Below are 22571 nucleotides of genomic sequence, written 5' to 3'. Positions count from 1 at the left end.
ATACTTCAATCATGACTTTTTTGTAAGAATGACATGTAAATGGAAAGCATTTAGTGACCTATGTTGGTAAACACATCACCTTTGCTGTGCATATGTAAAAGAAAAACATTGGAAATCAGAGAAAGGTGTGATAAAAGGAACAAAGGAAAAATGTTACAGACAATGGCTGCATCTTTTCTATTTGTAAATAAGGTGGGAAATTTCAACACAATAGAAAATCAATGCTTTTGATTTCTAATGGACCTAGCATTGCCATGATTCAGATAGTATGAAACCTTGTTGAATTAAAATGACTGAAGAACTATTTCACATTTCTGATCATATATTATATAGCAAATATTCTGCAACTGTATTTGTGGATTACTAGAGTAGGGGATGATGAGTGGAAGGACAGTCTCCAAATTATCAGTTCAATTTGTGAAGATGCAAAGGAAAAGAAACTTGTTCAAGTTTCTTGTTCAAGCCAACAGCATCTTTTCACCTTCTATTTCCCTTCTTCCTGACAACAAAGGTTGAATTTGGATTATTCCCTGAATTCAATCTACTCTCAATAGGTATTTTAACAAGTACAACATTACAATACCATCTGGTCAGTTTACTTATTACTCATTACTTTACTCATTTACTCATTACTTTAGGGTGAACAGCTACTAGGACTAAAATTAGTAAAGAGGTGGGACTGGATATAACTGTGACAAGTGAAAAAAGATGAAATGTATGGATTCTATCCATGACAAGGACCACATGACAAGACCTCATGAAAATTTGTACAACCAGAGGACATAACAGACCAGGCCAACTGTAAACAAGGCAAATGCTGATATGTACAGATTTCACCAAGATGCTGCTGCTGTTGCTAAACATGCCACAGGTTATTTGTTAAGCTAGAGAAGTCTAGGAAGAGGAATCTAAAAGAAAATACACTAGTAGAGCTGTAGGAAGGTACTTGATTAGTTTACATATTTCCCAATGAATTTTTTTTTTAAAAAAGGAACACACACACACACACCCTCTGCCTTCAGATGTAAACAGTTCCTAAGTCCTTGGCTAATGAAAAAAACTGCACTAATCTAGGGTAGAATGAAGGCAGAAATGACACAAAAAGCTGCACACAAGGCCACAGAGACAATACTAACTGAAACAAAAAGATGCAAAAGAAAAAGATAACAATGATAAATGAACATGGCTACTAAAGCCAAAGTGAAGAAACAAAGAATAAGTTTTTGCCTCTTGCCCTTTTTAAGACACCTTACTGAAATAAACACAAACTTATTTCATCAAGGAAAGTGTAAAAGATGAAAAAGATATCATACATGCAGTTCACTGCTCTGGCAAAGTAAGGTGAGCAGAGATCACTGAAATGTACAAAGGCAGGTCCACCACAAATACAGAAAAAGCAATTCAGTGAATAGGATTATACCCACAAGAGTGCTACAGATGCCTATACTGCCCCTCTTCAATTCAACACTGCCTAATTCTGTAATAATGAGAACATGGAGACAGTTTAATTATGAAAAAGTGAGCTTCACTCTAACTATGAACTCAATCATGAATGTGCTCTTAGGTAAAGCTACAGTGAAGAAAAGCTTCCCACTTTACTTCCTACTATAGTGCCAAGCAACTATGGCAGAGCTGCTAGAAGACTACTTTCCTAATTAAAGGAAGGAATACACAGGCTTAGTGCCAGAAAGTTAGGGCCTGGGAGTGGTTTTATTTCTTTCTGATTAAAGGAAGACATTGTCAATGATAGATTTCAGAGTTAGGCAAGCACACAGGGGAGTAAGTTTTTAAAAACTGGTAATGTAAGAAGCAAAATGAGGAAGGCAAGAATCATTGCAAGAGATAACTTGAAAAAATAAAACATCTTCTTTAAAAGGCTAGGTTACACTTCATGTCTCAAGTAGCACTAAAACAGGATAAAGCACTCATAAGAAAGAGCTGTCAAATGAAATGCGAGGTATGTGTATTTTCTGTGGTCAAAATCTGGGGGTTTGTTAGGGAGAAGCTAGAAAATAAGGTGAAAGAAAAAGCTGAGACCATAGGATCAAAAACCTTGGAAATGAAAAATAATAGAAACACACTTTACATATAATTTTTTATTATAGTTTGTCAAAACACTTCATAGAGTTCTCTTGCATCTAATGACAAAAGGATTTTCTTTTTTATAGGGATAAATTAAACAGGAAGAAGAGAATATGAATGAACTGTGAGTGAATTAATGAGGCATGAAGTATGTATCTCCACTTTAAAGTAACTGCTTTAAATACTACAGTTAAAACACATACACTTATAATTAAACTTGTGTTACAATGAAGTCAGCAGAGTAACTAGCTATCCTGAGTATAAACTCAAGTCCTTTTTCCTGTGAAGTACCTATGCACAGCACCTTACCTCCAAGAAGCTTTAATCCAAACTAAATACATTTGAGACTATATTTGCAGGAAGGAAAGAAGATTTTGAGAGAACTTGTTGGGAACACACAAACACCTGTGTTGTGGTTTTGAAATGTTATTCCCCAATTTACCGTTTCCACTAAAACACTCCAAACCACACACCACTTAGCTTGCTCCCCTGTATCCCTTTCCTGTGCTGGGCTGGAGAAGAGAACTGGAGGCACAAAAAGTAAAGATTACAAGTTGAGATAAGAACAATTTACTGGAAATAGCAATGAAATAAGAACAGAACTTTTAGAGAAAAGTTACATAACAGCAACAGTATTAATAACAGTATACAAGATGTAACAGATTCACAGGCAATTGCTCACCACAAAGAACCCCTGACAATACCCTGCAGGTCAGAATAACCTCCAGTTCCTGGCCATACCTCCTCCTGGCTACTGCAAAAAACTAACCCTGAACCAGAAAAACCTGTTATTCAGGACGGTCACCTACCAGTGCCACGACTAAGGTCAGAAACCCCTACAGCTAGTCTTACCTTTCAACGTTTTACATGTGAGAAAACAACATCAAGAAATCAGGAAGACAACTTGCCTCCAGCACATCTAAGTTCATCATCTCCTTCCAAATCCAGATCACCCTTACTCTGCATCACATAAACTCAGTCAAAGTAACTCCTAAGACAGGGTTTTTTTCAAAAAACCACAATCTGACACAGGTACAGATAACACTCAAGTGTATCACCAGCTGAAAAAGGTTTGTCATGACTGTCTTCCCTGGCAAGAGGATACAGACATACATTTGTCAGGGGATGCAATTAAGAGCCCCAGCAGCAGTTCAGGTTCTGTATTAACCAGGACACAGGTACAATAAAAATCATCCACTGACCTTCAGGCAACGGGACAGGTCTACAGCAAAACTTTGAAATTACTCATGCTCTGATGATCACTAGGCGTTTCTTCTAATCCTCTCGTCAACCCTTCTGCCCATACTCAGGTCTATGAAAGCCCCTGCTCAGGTAATACCCGAAATCCATTTTCAAGAGCCTGCATTTTATTTTTCCAGGCTGGTCAACTGATGTCAGTCCTGGATTCTCTCTGTTTAAGATTAGTGACTTCGCTCCTTTTATACAGATAATCTCTACAGATATTCAAGATTTTGCATCTGGTTTTTAGTACAAATGTGTATGTAAGCTCAGAATAAGTGCCCTAAAACCAGAAAGCAAATACATACACTGCAGAAATTATTAGAAATACATGTCTGTAAAATACAGAAAGGCTCACAAGCAGACAAACTAAGACACACTTAAAAAGATATGTGTGATTCAGCCAGTTAATCCACTTAACAAGAGGATTCTGTTTCCCTTTTTCCAATGTCTACCTATGAAATGATTCTAGCATGCCTTTCCAATATTAGAGATGCCCTCATCCTAAGCTGTTTATCTTCACATCCTCAGAGAAAACCTCAAACTGAGAAGGAAAGAACAGACACTCAAGAAAGGGAGTATGTTGGAGGGAAGGCTAAATTAAAGCTTAGTTGGAAACTGTATTTAAGTATCTGTCTAGGTGAATACCAAAACAAAGCTATTTACCTTTCACGTATTTTCCTAAGCACTCTTTTCTTATTCTATCTAATTACAAAATATGTATGTTTAAGGAGTGACTTTTCTCCCTTGTGGCTCTGCAGGGAAGTCATTATGCTCACATTGTGACTTAGTAATCCTTCTCCTTGGAAAAGATCACTATAATAACAATAATATGATTACACTTGAGGGTCAAAGAGACTGATTTTTGAGAGGCAATGCTATTCTCCATGGGAACTGATGGATCTTAGATGGATAAAGGACATCATAATCAGAATATCTCTGCCCTACTTAGGGAGCAGCATATATTATTCTTTACACTTCCAAATGCAGACCATGACCAACATGTATGATAAAACTAACTTCTCTGGATCTTTGATTGCACTTCTTACACATGGCCTCTAGAGGTTATTCAAGATATTCTTTCAGAAAAGACACCATTATTAAGTCCGTTTTATTAAGATTTGCACAGAAATTAGAGACTACAGCAATTGTTATATTTTTTTTACTTTGTATTAAGTTTTGCATAGTTATTACTGTGTTTGCTGTCAGGAAGCTTATCCTTGACACCAGTGAGAGATGAATTTTCAAAGATCCTTTGACAATAGTTTACTTACTCAAAAGTATCAATACCTTCAGGAGCTTTTGTACGAAAAGTTCCTCCACAAAAAAAAAAAAAAAACAGGGATCCTGAACAAAAGCAATCCTGGGAATGCAATTTTAAGCTGAAAGCCATTCCACATGAAATAGGCAGTATGATTTTACAAGTGGAAATTCAGGAAAATAGTCTCTATATAAAGAAGCATGCTCTTCCATTGCCTACTGCACTCTGATCTGACTGCTAAAGGGAATAGTTACCCCAAAGCCAGTATTGGTAGGTACAATGTGGAATTTTATCATCCTCTTTCTCTGATTTTTTTCTGTCTTCCCAAGTACTTTTCTTTTTATTACAAAACAGGATGGCACAGAAACTGACTTAAAATTTACACCTAGAACAATAATCTGGAGGCCACTTCTTTACAAATCCCTTACGATTCAACACATCTTCAATAATAAAGAACACAGGAGATTAGCGAAAGCTGTATAAAAGCAATCTTTTTTTTCTTTTAAGCATTTACCCAAATCAGAAACAGCCTCTTTCAGATGTATCTATTTTATTATTATCTAATTATTTAGCTACAATGATTTCACATTATCTTTTTATGGAAGGATTTGTGTTCGCTCAGCCACAGGCCAATACCTTTCCCCAGTAAGCCCTCTAAAGCCAGCTGTACTGCATGGTTTCAAACAGACTAAATTTAGCCAGTTCTGTTCATCAGAGGAATGCTGTGTGTCAGCTACATCAAAGCCCAAGGGCAGCCTGATAAACACTGAATACAGGTCACGTAGCTCTGTAGCTAACAAACTCTAAGAGAGCTTGTACTCGGGGGCATTCAAAGCAGTTTTGTCATCAACAATCTAGTATCCCTTGAGCCCCCATGTCGTTTCAGTTGCCAGGCAACGCTGGTGTTAATGTCTTAGAGGAGAAAAACTTACCAGGCATCTGGCCGTTCATCTGGTTCTGCATGTGTGGTGCAGGAGGGCCCCCACCTACCATACCATCTGAAGACATGTTGTGCGAGCGCGGGGGTGGGGGAGGGCCGCTCTGACTCATCCCGCCCGGACCCATAGGCATATTCTGTGTGGGTGGCTGAAAGGAGACAGTTTAGTCAAACACGAGAAGCAGTTAGTCTGACAAATATATTATATGTACATATGGTACAGCACTTGCCTATACTATTCAACAGCGTATGAAAGAAAGCGCTGAAACCATTTCTTTCTCTATCTGATATGTTTAACTCCTCCCAACATTAATTCTGGCTAAACATTTAACATTTTAATCAATTTTACGTGAAGTATTACATGCAGGCAACACCACAGCACCTTTGAGCACCACTTTAAAATAAAAAAAAAACATAAATCAATGCCTCATTAAAAAATTACATCTGAACAGTTTAAGATCGCTGGAGTCACTCCCTCACACACACACAAAAAAGCTTTCATTCAACAGAGAAATAAGTCTTCACTGTAATTCTCTCACATCAACAATTTGTTGCTGTTAACAGACCTTGCACTGGGACAAAACAGGTACAACATGAGATGAAAGCCTCTGAATGCTCATAGACCAGCAAAAAATTTGCACCTGGGTGTGGTAAAATGCTAGCGATCTCTTCCCTGCTCTCCCCCAAAGCGATGAAGGCCTAGTTCATAATTCTGTGCCAAACACCCCCTACAGACTGGAAGCACATTAGTGCTGGCCTCCAAAGGTCCAGAGACAGCTGCCTAGAAAGGATGTTTTTGGCAAATTTCCTAATGAAATTGTGAGGAAAATAACTGAATAACCTTGAGAGTTCAAAGAGGGAGAGCAAGAAAAACAATAAATACAAGGGGGAATTTACTGGTAGGTTCTACTAATGGCAATGTAAGGAGACACAAAAACTGCTAGTAGCCAGCTTTGTTTTCCTACTAAAAACACCTGTGAGACTCTACCATCCTCCTCACATACCTTAGGCAAGCACCTTCAGGGGAGTAAAAATCATCTCAGTGGGAACAAATTCTTGGCTCCCTGGCTTTTGAGGACTCTGTCTACAGGTTACAACCATTCATGAAAAACCCCCATGAGACAACGATGTGTGCATTTTTCTCCTGACAGACAGAACCAAGGGGGTGAACCCTAAGTTCCTGTCTAGCCCAGTCCCTGCTTATGCCTACCCCATTCAACAGGTTCATCAAGAAAAAACACAGTACAGTAGTAAAGAGCAAGGCTTTCCCAGTGAGTGTATGTTGGAGATGGTAACAGCAGGGTAACATAGACACACATACAAATATTCACTTGCCAGGGGAGGGGAGTGAAGAGTAGTAATTTATTGTCTCAACATTTCTTCAAACACCTCAAGCAGGTATTATTTTCCCTGCAGTACTTTAAGAAATTCCTCAGGAAATTAGTGAAGACTTTTTTTTTTCAACAAGAAGAAAGGAAGGAGATGAAGAAAAATATAAGCAAGTAGGCAACTTTCTCTTTCTAAATTCTATTCATTGCTCCATGATGAAGAGAATGACATTTCATAAGCAAAGTTCCTTCCTCGACCTGTAGCAGAAGTGGCAGGAGGTCCAATGAAGTACTAAAGAAGATTAGCTCATACCTAGTTCTTAGCTATCCTGCATATGATACTGTACAAACATGGGCATGCCCCTATCTGTGGAAAGACGGATGAAAAAAGCTCCAAGGATTATTTAGACAAAACTATATATATATTCCAATTCTACTGAGCCTGAAGATTTCAGAACAACTATCCTTCAAGAAAAACACTGCAGTTATCAAAAAGACAGCATGAGAGTGCTGACATGCAAGGACAGGGGAAAAAAAAAGTGTTGAGGACTTCAGATACAAAAACCTGCAAGAGACTTCACAAACCACAGGGAATTAAGACAACTGAGGGAGCAACTCTAAACACTCAAAAAAGATACTACCAGAAAGCAATTCATCAAGAGGAGCTTCTGTATATAGAAACAGCCCAAAGACCTGTGTGAATCCATATCAGATTCTTGAAAATAATGCAAGAAAAAGATCCAAAATGCTAAAAAAAAAATCAGTCTGCCATTAAAAGAAACTACCCTATCAGATGAATAGAAGGTAGACATACACTGTACCTCTATTTATAAAAAAAGTAGTAGGACCAGTTACAGGAATTATGGACCCGTGAGCCTTGTTCTCTGAGCTACAGGTAAAATGATGAAAATAATTAAATATCATAAAATTCCAAGGATGATAAAGCTGAGTTAGTAAAGTGTCAATGTAGTAAAATCAAAACTTTCTAATTTACTAGGAATTTTTAAAAATATACATTAAACCACCTAGCTGCATAATTAACATAAACTTCTTAACACGAGTTTTTTGACAAAGCCTTTTGAAGCAACACATTGTCCAGTGGCACTGATCAGAAACTGCCAAAGGGAAGTTCATGAAGTTCAAAGAGTAAAAGAACATACACAGATCACCTAAAAATATTTTAGTAAATGTCAACTGCTGAAGTTACTGCAACATTACTGAAAATGTGGAAGAAGGAATAAGCAGAAGGTGCCAAATGATGTGTATAAATACATGGCAATTACACAATGTGAACCACTTTCTTCAGAAAGAGGAAGCTCCTGTTACCATTAATCCAGAAAAAAACTAACAAACAAAAAAGAACTGACCACAATCCAGACAGTTTGGTGGGGAAAAAACCCCAAACCAAAACAAAAACCCCAACAAAATGAACAAAAAACTCAAAACCTCATAAAATCTATTCATAAGACCAGTGGTCACTTTCTGATTATCTTCAGTAATAAGCAAAGTGAGGTAGATTATTAAAGAAAAGAAATGCCAATGTATTTGATACCATAATACACATTCAATTTGGGCAAAGTAATCTCAAAAAGATACTGTAAAAATAAAAGGATTCTAAAGAGAGGCAAGCAGTGATTAAAAACTCAGAATGTTTAAACCTGAAACAGCAAAAAGGACAGATTTTTTTTTTTTTTGCATATAAAGGAATGTAACATGAGAGGGTATGACAGAAATACAATTTAATGTATGATACATACAAAAAGTATATCATCCAATTAATGGTTTAACAAGAAAGAAAATCTCAGGAGAACAGTCAGTAAATTGAGGAATAACATTAAACATACAAGACACCCCATAAATCACATAAACCTGAGGTATTCATCAACGCAGTATCCTAGAACCATGTTTAAGTAAGATTAAGAGATAATTACACATACATATATGCAATAGCAACAGTTATATAGGATATTATATAGGAAATTTTAAAAGAACATTACAAGCCTTTTTGTCAGATCAAAACCAATCACTACCTGATAGTAATTAAAATGAAATGTCTCCTGCAGACATAATTATTCCCCAGTGAAATTCCTCCAGAGTATTTTTCTAGTGGATGCAGACAGAAGAAAACAAGAAAAAAATGTTTTTAAATGGCAACTTCCCGATTTCTATTGGACTTGATCCAGACTTTTACAGATAATAAACTTCTTTAAATTAACTTTAATTTAAAAACCCCACAACAACAGCAACAACAAAAAAATCCACCCAGCTACATAAACTAGATTATTTAGCCTTTCTTGTTCTTTATAGAAGTTAAGAAAATTTACTATCCCCAGCACTACATATAGCAAAGACTTTTTAAAATGCAAAATGATTACACAATGTTCAAAGGAAACAACCCAGCCTTTGTGGAAGAAAAGCTACCCAAAATGAACCGTAGCCATTGAGCCTAGATATGAAAGGTGAAATGACATCCAGACATAGTTAACAGAACCAAAGGAAAGGCTACCTCCCTTCTTTTGCTGGATGTGCGACAAAAAGGAATGAAAATTAAAATCATTGCTTATTTTATTCCAATTATGTAGTAGAAGACGTTAAATATTTTACTATCAGTAAAAAGTAAATTAAAGACTTGAAAATGTTAGATATAGCTTCACTTGCTCAACACTAACTTTTGGCTCATTTCCCCAAACACACAGAATACACTTATAGCTGCTATAAGCATTTAAAATTTATCAGAGCATGGAAAAAAAATAATTATAAGCTATTTAGTGAAACTCTGGAAATGTGAACTGGAAAAAGACTGAAACTGACTCAACAAGTCAACAAGTTGTAATAAAAAAAAGACAAGAAAAAAAAAATAGGTTTTAACTGACAACTTCCAGCAAATAAAATCCTACTAAATCTAAAAGTTATTTGAAAGCATGCATTAAAAACAACAGTTACACTGCATTTTTTTAGAGGATTTTATTTTAAATAATTAGATAGATCAAATGCAAGATGCAACAATAAAATGTCCTAGGGTAAAATGTACACCTGAATGTGGTAAGATTTTTACCACCAACAGCAGGTTCAAAGATTTGTTTGTGGAACATCTATTATTATAAAATGTGAGGTGGAATACCAACTTAGTCACCAAAAAAAAAGCAAAAACCAGGAAATACTGTTAAGCACATTAAAACACGGTATTGTTAATCAAAACAATTACCAATAGATACTTAAACTACACTATCAAAACCACAATTTTCTAGAAATTTTCTCAGAATTACAATTAAAAGCTACAGGAAATGCAAACATAAATAGCCTTCTTTTCTTTCCAAGAGAAGCTCTCACTCAGGATTTAATCAATCATCTTTGTTTTCAATTCTCAAGTACCATTTTCTGCAAAGCAAAACACCCCTTCCCAGGGGGTACTCTGCCCTGCTCATATCACACTGCTAATATCACAGGACCTGTCCCAGTCTCAGAGAGCAGTACTCTGTTGATAGGTGGTGATGGCACCTGTGGAGTACTTACTGAGGTGTCAGACTGGGAAATAAGATTGTAAAGAAATATGGTTTTGAGATTTGAAAGAGCGGAGATTTAATTGGGTTACAACTTTTCTTCTACAAGGTACAGGGTACTCTAGTACTGAGTGTCTTACATGAAAAAATGAAGACCCTGTATCAATTCTCAGCTAGTGTAATATTTGGAGGTAGGGAGGACTTCTACAGGAAAAACATTTACAATCATGTCTAAATAGTGAATTATAAATGTAATTTTTGCTCTCACTGTTGGATTACCAGATGTGACACTCAGAGTAAGGAATTCGAAATTTAGAACAATCAGTTTATACATCTTGATTTACATAAGTATCTTCAACAATCAGAGAAATTCTGACTTAATATTTGAACAAATGTTAAAATACTGCATAATGTAACACTTAAACATTCTGTTTAAAGAGGAAATTGGAATCTTTGTTTCAAATTGCGTATGTCACTGCATAAAAACATTTCACTGTCCCAATATCCTTTAACAACATTTTAACAAACAAAATGTAACCCTAAAATATCTGATGTCCTCTTAACAATAGGACATTGTTATGATACTTTAAAAATGATCCCCCAAAAATTATTTTGGGGCTTTAGTAGAACTAAAAATTATTAAAATCAGAAATTTTAAAAACTGTATGAATTCATATGGGTTTACTGTAAGTGACCATGTATAAGTTAACTGTGGATCTTAACTCAGGGATCACTTAATTACAGACACTAGATAATTTCTGAGGTGCTCTGTAAATCCCCCATAAAATGCAGTTTCTATCTGTCCTCAGAAGCTTTGTGTTCCACAGCTCTTGCCTCATTTTCTTTTAAGATGTTTTAATGTTTAGTCTGATATTTACAGTTTTTGCTTGCATTTAGTAGCCTAAGAGAAAAAAATCTACCTCTGTTCTAGCTAAAAGGATTTATGTAAACTCAGTTAAAGAAGAAAGAATCCTGCAGAACCCTCACAGCAAGGCATTTGGGAAAGAGCAAAACCACACAGACTCTGCACCTACATTACCAAACTGCCTGCCTACAGTTGAAAAGGTATTTATTGTGCAGATACTGCACCACAGAGAGGCAAACCACATCTTCGAGTATGAAAGAATTACACTTTAGAGCATACTCCTCATTCAAACTGCCAGTGATTTTTACTGATTTCTAAATCAGCCACAGAAGTTCATAGGCAATAGAAGTAGTTTTTTGTGTACAGTGCTCTAGCTCCCCATGTGGACACACCTGATTAACAATACATGCAAAGTAGCTTACAGAACTTAGAGTGATCCTCTGGTTTAAAGTGGCAGCTAGTGGGCTCTGAATTCATTCCTAACACCCTAACAACTTAAATTCCTGTATTTATTTTATTCCTAGTGTAGTTGCTGGGTTAAGAAGCTCCCTCCAGTGACTCTTCATTTCCAACAGCACCCTTTCAGTTGTGCCAGCAGAGCCACCTTTTTCTTTTTTATAACATCAGAAGAAATTATTATGTTTTTTTCAAAACTATTGAACATTTAGTCAGAGCAATTATTCTTCAAAACCCAAGCTCCAGTAATGACTAATAGCTCCCTTGCCTCCTGACAGGAAACATTCGACCTTCCTTTTGCTCTGTTCTCTATTAATTCAGTTTACAAATAGCTGAACTTGAACTGGGCATGGACTTGCGTTCTGAAAGGCTAAGGCAGAATTATGCACCATACTGTACATACCAGAAACAGCTTTTCTGCTATCCTGCCTGTCCTGATTTCTGCTGGGATAGAGTTGATTTTCTTCCCAGTAGCTGGTGCAGCGCCGGGTTTTGGATTCAGTAGAACAATGCTAATAACACAATGATGCTTAGTTGCTGGTAAGCAGGGCTTACTCTTAAGTCAAAGATTTTTTGGTTTTCCAGGCTCTGACAGCAAGGTGTGCAAGAAGCCAGGAGGGAGCATGGCTGGGACAGTGGACCCAAACTGGCTAATCCACACCATAGAGCATCACTCAGGCTGGGTACTGGTCTGTGGTTTTACTGTTTTATTGTTAATTACAACTATGATCTTATTGTAGTATTTTATTTCAATTATCAAACTGTTCTTACCTCAACCAATAGGTTTCACTTTTTTTTTTTCTGGTTCTCCCACCCAGCCCACTGCAAGGGGAAGGAAAGAGTATGGGGTGACCAAGCAGCTGCATGGTACTTAGTTGCCAGCTGGGGTTAAACCACAATACCACCATAGCTATCAAACTATCCCAGGTATTTGGTACAGAACTGGACAAGAATCTCATTAATTTAAGATTCCTCTCATCATCAGTAACAAAAGTTTTATTTCAAAATTTTATTTTGAAGTGTGAAAACTGAGACATATTTTTATTCTCAGGATGCCATCTTGCTTTTTTCTCAAGAAAAGCCAAGTCAAGGTAATTCAATTAACATGTATTTTAAACCATTTTTATGTTCAAACTAAAGGCTACTTAAAAAACAGAGTGCACAGCTTAATTCATAAGACTCCAATTTTTTCCTACAACCACATCACAAGTTCATTAAAACTACAGATTTAACATTACCTCTTTGAAAAACAAAGTGTTTAGAATTATATGAGAGTTTTGTTTGAGTGAAACCATGCTTATACTGAAGATTTCTATTTAGCCTGCAGAGCTTCACAACTTAGAATCATTAAACATCATTACTAACGCTTCACAAAAGCTTGTCTTCAAGTTAATTTTTGCAAGTATTTTATTATTTTGTGTATGGGCAGTGGATGTCTTTGGTTTTGGTTTGGGAGGTTTCTTTGTATTAGTTTGGTTTGTTGTGGTTTGTGTTTTTCCCTATCTCTTGAAGCAGTTGCTTTGGAAACACCCAGCATTTCAGTGCTTGTTGATATTAGGTGTTCATAAAAAGTAATCATTATCTTATAGAGAAGTATTTTATAACTAAAGTGGCATGGACACCTCCTTAATCTGTGTGACAAGTTTGGGAACATAACAAAATAAGGGATTTTGCAAGTCTTACAAAAAGCTTTATTTTTGAAAGAAATAGCTCAAGAAAAAAGGACTTTTTTTTTCCTAATTACAAAGTTTATTAATAACCTTTCCAATATTATGAAATTTAGAAAAACTATTTAATGCAATTTCCAGGTTCTTCTATGACTTGGACACAGTAAGTTTTCTTGAAAGTCACTACATATAGAGACTGTAGCTTAGTACTGGAAGAAACTGGCACTTTCAACATAAAAGAAAGCTCTGTTACACAAGTGAGTAATAATCAGAAGCACTTATTTTCAACACCTTCTTGAAATACACACTGAAATCTCATGCTCTGCATACTTACAGAATGTAAGTAAGAAAAACTGAAAAAAAAAATCACTTCCTATACTAAAAAAAGCCAAAAAAACCAAACTAAATCACTAAAACCAAACAAAAACCCCCACACAAATGTCACCAAATAATTCTTGCAGACCTTAGTATCTGCTTATTATAAAATGTGAGGTTTCCCACTAAAGGCTAAATAAAGAGATGGTCATGGGTTGTTTCCTTAAAAATATTTGGCAAAATGAAGACGTAAGAGAGGGAAGATGTCCAAGTAGAAAAGCTGGGCGTTTTTTACTCACTAGTATTCAATGGCTTTTTAAGGGCACTAAAACACTTCAGAAAACAACAAAAAAATACAAATCAAAGGGGATAAGATGCTTGTTCTGCAGTTTGAAATTCCATGTGTTTAGAAATACGCACAATACTTCACCACCACTTTAACTGCATCTTTGCTCACTACAGTTCAAGAACATCAATATCTTGCTGTAGCCTCCCTCAAAAGTAGCACCAGTGAAAAATCACAAGAAAATAAGTGTTCCTCATGGTGCAAAAGTCCATTTTGGGAAGCTAGCTTATCTCATAAGGTGGTGGTAAAGAGACTCTTGACTTCAACCCAAGAAAGAGAATATGTGCCACAACTCAAGAAGAGACAGCAAAAAGTTGTATCATCTTCACATGTGAACTAAGCCATTGCTTTTATCCAGCTGGGAAGACGACACGTAACATCCCTGCCTTTCATAATGCTGCTGTTCACACAGTTGAAAAAAGACCGGTTGACTCAAGAATCTCACACTTTGTCTTTTAATGTGAAAGAAGGTGTCTTACCCCATAGGTAGTAATTTAATACTCTAGCACGCATAGAGGACCACAGGAGCTTTGTACTGACATTGGATGTTCAGAGTTTTCCTAATTCACTTCACCCAGACTCTGCAGTGCTTGCTTCACCTGTTTCACCTCTCTGCACTTCCAGTCCCTGTTCAACAAACATTTCTCTGCACAGCACTGTTGGGTCACTACACTTTTTGCTCTCTAAGGCAATACCAGAGTTTTAGAAACTACACCAGTCATTTCATTAGAACAGTGAATTCTGAAAGACAAGAGAAAAGGCTTAACAGCCAACAAGCATTTTTCCTAACAATATAAAGCATTAAGTGTAAGGAGTATTGCTAGAGTGATATGTGAACCAATGAAGTTCTCATAAGGTTAGAGTAATTTTTGCTCATATTAAAAATTTCAATGAACCTGGTCATTTATGTCTTGTTTGGTGTGAACGATATCTGAAGAGAAGCATTCTCTTTCCAACCTGACTTTATCACTTTTTATGAAATGCTTTAAAAGTTGTGAAATTTCTTGAGAGCTTATTTACCTGATTGAAACAATAACAGGATAAAATTTAAACAAAAAAGAAAATACAATTTACTAGTTGGGAATAGTCTTCCAGAAACAAATAGATGAGACACAACCCAACTTCAGAAGCTATCCAAACTCAGTCTCCTAACTTCTGTGGAAAGAAACTGCAAGTTTCATATGCAGTATCATAAAATTGATGCATTTTAGTATTAAAAATAGTAGGTGTCTACACTCACATGATCTTTCTCTGTATTTAACTGTTACCATAACCACACCTTGAATTTAGTAATACTGATCAACTGTTGATAATCAACCATAGTGAAGAGAATCATACTACTTCCAAGTAAGCATGAGTCTCATCAGCTCCTACATGCCAGTGGAGGAAAAGACTCTGAAGTAGTTCATCTTGCATTGAAAAACAAAAAGAAAGATAACATGATAGCTCACATGTTCCCAAATTCTGTTAGCTAAAATTTACTATGAAGAGAGAAACAATTTAAAGAATGTTCTCCTATAAATCCCAACAAAAATCATCTTGTCTCATTATGCTACATTTTGGGACAATCTTCAAAGACTGTAGGTCAGAGCATCTACATTTAGGTAAGACTGAAGATCTAAATTTAATTTTGTATTTTTTGAAAAAAAACCCACAAAGCTACCTTTATTCCCTTCCTCACCTGTCCAAAAGAGACTTTCTCTACCCACCCAAACACACACTATGCTATTTTTCTCAGTACCATGGAATATTCCTGACATTGAAGATCAGAGCCACACTTCTGTCCAGATCTGCAAAAGCCTTTCCCAGCCCTATCTTCATTTTCTTTTAAGAAGAGAATGCCATCACATTCAACTTTAACAACGGGGCTGTCCACCAGGGACTAGGATAAGGTCAAATTCATTTCCAGTTGTCATCAGAACCAGGATATGAATTAAGCCTCCAAAAACATATTAGTTGAGGAACACACACAGTCCTCTTAAAGGCTTCTCTCCCTCCCCCTCAGCTACAAGCATGGATTTATAAAAAGAGAAACCTCTACAGGCACAACAGGTTGGACATAATGAAGCACTGTTTCTATAGTCCTCTAGGTACCAACTTGAAAGGATGCTTCACTAGTAGCAATGATTGGAGAACACTTCTCCAGAGACCAAAGAAAAAGTAATTCAATTTCAGTTGGTGAAAACTAGTATCTAGGAATGGCTGTTTTATAGACATTCTTTTTAGCTTCATATTACAGAAATGAATCAAGACTATATTAATTCAAGAAAAGTCTTATTACCAAAAAACAAAGAACTTCCTTGTGTTACTCACAATGAACTCCCCAAGCTTTCTGATTTGCAAAAGAAGCAAGCAGATAGCAAGCTATTTTAACACTGCTGTTTCTTTTCTTACTGTTGCATAAACAATGGAAAAGGGGAAAAATTGGAGGCATCTTATACAGATTTCAGGAATAGAATTTCAGACTCAGAAAAAATTCTTTTGCAAAAAAAAAGATAGCAAGTAATATCCAAGACATGTAAAGAATTTGAGACTCACCTAGAAGGTGGAAAAGAAGAAAAAAAATTACCCAGCCTCGTTCCACTGGGTCAAGAGAATGGATGATATTCCAGCAAAAAATAAAAAGACAATAAAAAAAACCCATTCCCCCACCTTTCCCTAATCTAAGAAGAAAATGAATACTGCTGTAGGAGTTGACTAAGAACCATACCACTACAGTTCTCAGCTGAGAGGAAAAAAAAAAAAAGGAAAAAAAAAATTCTTGTCTTTGCAGCAGACTAGATAGTTGAGCATTGCATATCCAATTCACAGTGAGAGTCTACAGTTAAGTCAGATTTCAAGCAAGACTTAAGCAGTGAAACTACTTCAAATACAGCACAAAGAGACAGCATCATGTATTTACTGGATAGTAATAATAAGTAGTAATATATAGTAATAATAAATAATAAATAGTAAATCAGAAGCCAAGTGTTTGGTCATTGTTGCAAACATTTGGTTGGTTGGGTTTTGGTTTGGTTTTTTGGTTTTTTTTTCTCTTCAGGAACCCAAATTAAATATATTCCCTGCTTTTACATTATTTGGTACTTACTGCTGGTAGTAGAGACTGCATGTTCTGGTTGGAGTCAGCTATAGTAGCTAAGTAAACCAAGTTTGTATGCAGCATCTGCTGGTATCTGTCAAAATAAACAATGCAAAACAAATCTTAATTCATAAATACAGTAAAGTCAGAATTTACTCTAATTCCGCAAACGTAAAGAAAGCTACTTATGTAAAACAATACTTAAGAGACTTACAAGAGTACCATTACTATGAATTTTATGCCTTTTCCCCCACACTTATCTATTACCCAATCTTTCCCAATGTCTCCATCATATCTGTGCGTATCTGTACTACTGTCTTGCTATGAAAAAATTCTAAAACTGGGTGACACTGTTCTCACCTAGTTCACTTCCTGCCTTAAACTAAATCACCAGAAGACATACAGGGAGTGTGCTTGTGTCTGGTGTAACTTCCAGCACAAACACTAGAGAAAGGGAGCTGTTTATTATGTTCCCATATTCAAGGTATCATAGATTTATGTGAATTGTGACCACATTTCATCAGGATTCCGAGCTCTGGAAGTTTGCTATGGAATATTTTTTCTGCTAGAGAACCACAGTCCTGATTCTCAGTATCTAGCCCACAGTCACAAAGATAACCTTGAAAGCCAGAGCAGATTACAAGTACATAACTACAGGCTTGCTACTAGTAGTATTAACTACTAAAAGTAGTCCCTTAAACCAAAAGCACCTATTATTATGATCTCCCTGCTATTCCCTGACTAACAGTTCTCTTGGCAAGGGACTAAGATGTCCTATCTGTCCATATCTGTCTGATTACATGGGTGCCATCATCACCTCATGCCAGAAAAGCATAATGGGAAAATAACACTGCTTAACTAATCACTCCTTCTGTAGTTCTCTCAGACCCTCTCCAAAGGCCCCACTAGACAGCCAGTCCATGATGGGTATTTTGGCAAGCCAAACTTCTAAGACAAGCCTGTTTGTTCTTGGGCAAGTGAAAAGCAGGTAGTTTTCAAACATGCCATAAGGAAGCAGAAAGGTCCATTTTCCTGCATGACTTTGGGAATTTTTCAAACAAAACTACCTCTTTCCCACAATGTAATTACAATACAGAGGAAAAAGATCTTTGTTATACAGTCCTTATTTTTATGAGCATCATCATCATCATGACATCAACTTACAGTAGGCAAGTTGCAACATTTCAGTGACACAAGTGATTCTCATAGAGCAAATAAAACCCATCCACCCTCCACAGAAATTTCAAGCGTAGTATCTGTAGCAGTACTTTTCTTCACAGCACAGTTCTCCTGTAAGGTAAGCTGAACAAATCAAGAATGATGACTTAGATGGAAATTCACCCAGTCCAGAGTAGATACGGTTTAAGGTCTTACTGAGAGCATTCAGAAGTCTTTCCCTTGTTCTGATAGTCCATTATGCACTGGATAAGATGGTTGTTTTCATCCAACATCTGAAACAATAAAGAAGTTTGGAGTAAATTTCATGTTCTTTGTGCATAGAAATTGAAGGTAAGTTTCAGTCTTGTGTAATGCTCCTTTTCTTAGTATTAAAAAACAACAAAAAAGTTGTTACCCAGAAAGTTCAACTTCACCAATTATTTACAGAATAATTTACACTGTTTTTGCTCCCATTCCTCCCCTCGGATTAATTTTACAGGTTTTAAAGTAAGGGTTTCATAGCACTACCATCAGCAGCTACATTTGTGAAGCACCTTGTTCAAATACCTATGCTGACTCTGCACTATGTTCTTGGAAAGTTTTAAAAGTTTTCTACATCCCTTTATTTGATTGCTAACAAGAAATTCACTTAAAAGTCAATGCCCCAAGTTTACCTTCTCCTTCTAAAGCCTGCAACTGCTTATACATTTAATTTTAAAAGGCACTGAAATTGTTATTGATGAAAACTGAGCTGACCAGATTTGTTCAAAGCAAATGCATTGGAAAGCTAGGTAATACTTACATGAAGAACCTATAATTAAGCTGCATTTCACGAATATTTGGTATAATGTCACATTATGGTTTAGGAATGGTATTGCCCAATTTAGTGTTCACACTGAAACACTCCAAACTGTGCATCCCTCTCCCCTCTGGTGGGGTGGAGGGGAGAACTGGAGGTACAAAAAGTTAAGATCACCAGTTGAGATGGCAAAAATTTACTGAAAACAGCACTAAGAAGCAAACAATAACAGCAAAAATAATAACAGTGGAGGATACAAGAGGACAAATAATTCACATACAAGTGCTCACCGCATAGAGCCCCCGACAATATCTGACCACACCACACTACATGAGCCCTTTCCCCATCCCCAGAAAACGAAGCGAGGTGCTACAGAATAACCTCTGGGTCCATGCCATGACCCCTCCTGGCTACTGCAAGAATTAATCCTGTGGTAACCAGGACAAATGGACACAATAAATCTATTATACTTCAGAAGTGTCCATGAAAATGAACACCTATTAAATGACAGTACTCAAAAATGAGTAGTTCCAAAACTCATGGGAAATGGCCAATTTCACAACTTTCTACAGAAAGTTCACGAAGTCAGAGTGTTCCAAGCTCTGTAAACAGGAAAAAAACCCACAGCTTGGTCTCTCAGAGTGCACGTGCCCACACATCTTTCTATCATATGCTCTGCACTCTGATTAGGTGAGATTCAGCAGAACCATGGCTAATCTGAGCCACCAGTCAAGTTATCCAAGTCACCTTACGGAAATGGAAAATTTACAGCCAAATGCGAAATTTTGCATCAATTTACTCCTTTGCTTTCTCTCACTGGAAATCTAGTTTAGATTCCTTTCCCCAGCTGCTGAATTTCACAAATCTAGCAAAACCTTAAAACATTCCACATATTCAGTCCTTCTTCCAAACACAGTTGAAACTAGCCATGACTAGACTCATCCTTCCGCACAGAAAGATCATTCCACAGCCTTTATTTCTCTAACAAATTCTACAGGGAGGGGGAAAAAAAAAAAAAGAAAAAGTAGCAACACTTTTTTTCCTACCTAATCCATCTCTGCTATGAAAAGAGTATGGAGTCAGAAACCTTATGCTGTTCACTCAGGACTTCTATTCACATAAGAAGGAGCTAGCCAGCCAAGTTTTCTTAAACTCTAAACAGTAATTCACCAGAATGGACTAGAATGATCCCAGTGCAAGTATTTTGCCTGAAACTGCTGGATCTGGAAACACATTCATTAAGCACTAAACACAGACATAACTGCAGTATTTTCTACTGTGTAAGCCTCGGAAAATAGACAAAGCTACAACTGCACTCTCTGAAGAGGATCACAAACCCACTGCTACACTAGCACACAACGCATGTACTAATTTTAAGTTTTATAAGAAACACAGTGGCCATTTTCACCAGAAAAAAAAAATAAAAGGAAAAAAGGAGATAATATCTTTGGTACCAAAGTCTAATAGAGCACTTGCAAATGAAGCTATGAATCAAGGCTCTCCTTAGACTACCTCCTACAGTCCTGAGGGAAGCAGCAGATTCTTAATGCTAAGCAGACAAGTAGTCCTTGAGACTGCACATTAGGTGGTTGCATTCTTCACTACAGCCATGTAAGCCAGACCTCTTGGGAAAGAAAGGACCAGAGAGGGGCAGGAATAGCTAGGGCTAAGAGGAAAGGCAACAAGATAGAATAGAACTATCCTAGGTGGGGCTGCAGACAACTGTTACATATGAGTTTAACCGAGTGCTTGCTGATGGAAAATTGAAATAAACATCTACCATCAAACGAGAATTTGGTTTCCAGCTGGATGAAGAGACCTTTAGGGCTTTCGACAACTTTACAGATATTCTTAAACTTTAACAGTAGGATTCTGCCAGCACACCACCATTGAACCAATGGTTTGACTGCATTCTGTATTCTCCATGTGTACCTCAGCATCCTGAAGTTTCTACTGACTACCTTTGTGCAACTTTCCACCCAGTGGATATGTATTTTTGATCTACAATTCCCAAGCATTGACTTCTTCTACAGTACCCTGGAGGTTCCCATTACAACTCTAGGGTCTTCTTTGAGGTCCGTATCACTGCAACACCTACTTTGTAGAGGTTCTAAGTTTTTACTAAATCAGAGGCTAGCTCCATCTATCCAAAGGACTCCTCTACATAAGGAGCTGGTAGCAATCTGAAATCTGTTTGATCCACTGCCATCTACACCAATGATGGTACGAATCTTAAGTAAAATTTCCAAATACCACACAGCTACCAGAGAACTTGAACATGCTCCTTTGTTGCTGCTGATATAAAACACTGTGGATTATCATAAATCCTGTATGTGCTTTTCTTTGATTGCTTTAGAGAGTTAACTTTGTTCCCTCCCACAGCAGTTTAGGTGGAGTCGTCCGGAGCCGCTGTCATTGGCTCCGACCGCAATAATCTTCTTCAATCACACCTAAGGTTTAGTGGGAGCCAGCCTTAACTATCAGGCCGACCAAGTTTGGGAACTGGAGGCGCCTCCTACTCCGCAGCGCCCGGAGTCAGGCACAGGGTCTGGAACCAGCCGGCTGCGATCGCACTGTCAGGGCCCCCCGCAGGAAGGACTTCCTCGACTCCTCCACTTTCAGGCCAAGTCCTCTCGGGTTAATTCAGGCCCGCGGGGGCGATCGGGGCAGCCCAAGCGGAGAAAGAAAAATGAGGACTGGAAAGGTCCAGGGACATCGCCCGCTTCCTCCCGCCGGCCCCGGGACCCTCCAACAAGTGTCCAAGCGCAGAGAGAGGGACAGCCCCCGCAGGGGCCGAGCCCCGGGCACAGCGAGCTCGACCCGGCCGCCTCCCTTCCCTGCCGGGGCCTCGGCGCTCCGGGCCTGAGCCGCCGCCGCCCCCGTTCCCCGCGCGGCAGGAAGCAGCAGCTGCAGCCCCCGGGGCCGCCCGGACTGGGCCCTCCTCCTCGCGCTCTCCTCACCTTCTGGATGGCGGCCGGCGTGATCTCGCCCTTGCCCCGCTGCCTCGGGGCCGCGAACGCCACCGACATGTCTGGCGGGTGCCGGGGGACTCCGCGTCCGCTCCCGCTCCCGCCCGTTCGCGCGCGCGCCCCGCGGACCCAGCAGTGGCGGTGCGTGGGGGGGGCGGGGGCGCGCGCCCGGTGGGACGGCCCATCCCCATCTCGCCAGGGGAAGGGGTTAAGGAGGACCGGCGGCTTCTCCCTGCTTGTTTCCCTGGCCAAGGGGCGCCTCGATGAGACCGTGGCCGCCCCGCACGGCCTGGCCAGAAGAATTGGACCGAGAGCCGACACTGAGCCGCTTCGAAAGTGATCCCCCCCGCAGCCTTGTTACGCGCCTTTCTTGGCTACCCCCTTTCCCTCCGCCGTGTTGGTACGTTCCTGCCCGACGCGCTTCATGGCAGGGAAGTGGTACGGCCGGCTGGGGGGGTGACAGCGCTGTGGCGCGCACGTTGCAGGGGACAGGTTTGGGCTGTGCCAGGAGGCAGTCTCTACTCCCCCTGCTGCCCAGCGCCGCAGTTGGTTGCACCCGAGCGGCCCGCT

General features: G+C 38.4%; 1 protein-coding gene across 3 annotated transcripts in view; it reads right to left on the bottom strand.

Annotated features, from left to right (window-relative positions):
* Positions 1-22529, bottom strand: part of SS18 (SS18 subunit of BAF chromatin remodeling complex) — a 43665-nt gene extending 21136 nt beyond the window's left edge. For 2 of the 3 annotated variants that reach the window (XM_086889851.1, XM_086889861.1), the window contains exons 1-4: positions 21993-22333; positions 18450-18526; positions 17085-17169; positions 5515-5668 (exon numbers count right to left, since the gene is read on the bottom strand). In XM_086889851.1, the coding sequence (XP_086745977.1) occupies positions 5515-5668; positions 17085-17169; positions 18450-18526; positions 21993-22061 (385 nt within the window). In that variant the 5' untranslated portion in view covers positions 22062-22333. Of the gene's footprint in view, positions 1-5514; positions 5669-17084; positions 17170-18449; positions 18527-21992 lie in introns of all 3 variants that reach the window. The other variant, XM_086889841.1, reaches the window with a different exon arrangement.
* Positions 22530-22571: the final 42 nt, after the last annotated feature.

Source organism: Cyanistes caeruleus, chromosome 1 (genome assembly GCF_971803275.1).
Source record: "Cyanistes caeruleus chromosome 1, bCyaCae1.hap1.1, whole genome shotgun sequence".
NCBI classification, from domain to species: domain Eukaryota; kingdom Metazoa; phylum Chordata; class Aves; order Passeriformes; family Paridae; genus Cyanistes; species Cyanistes caeruleus.
This window is presented reverse-complemented; position numbering and strand designations above follow the sequence as displayed.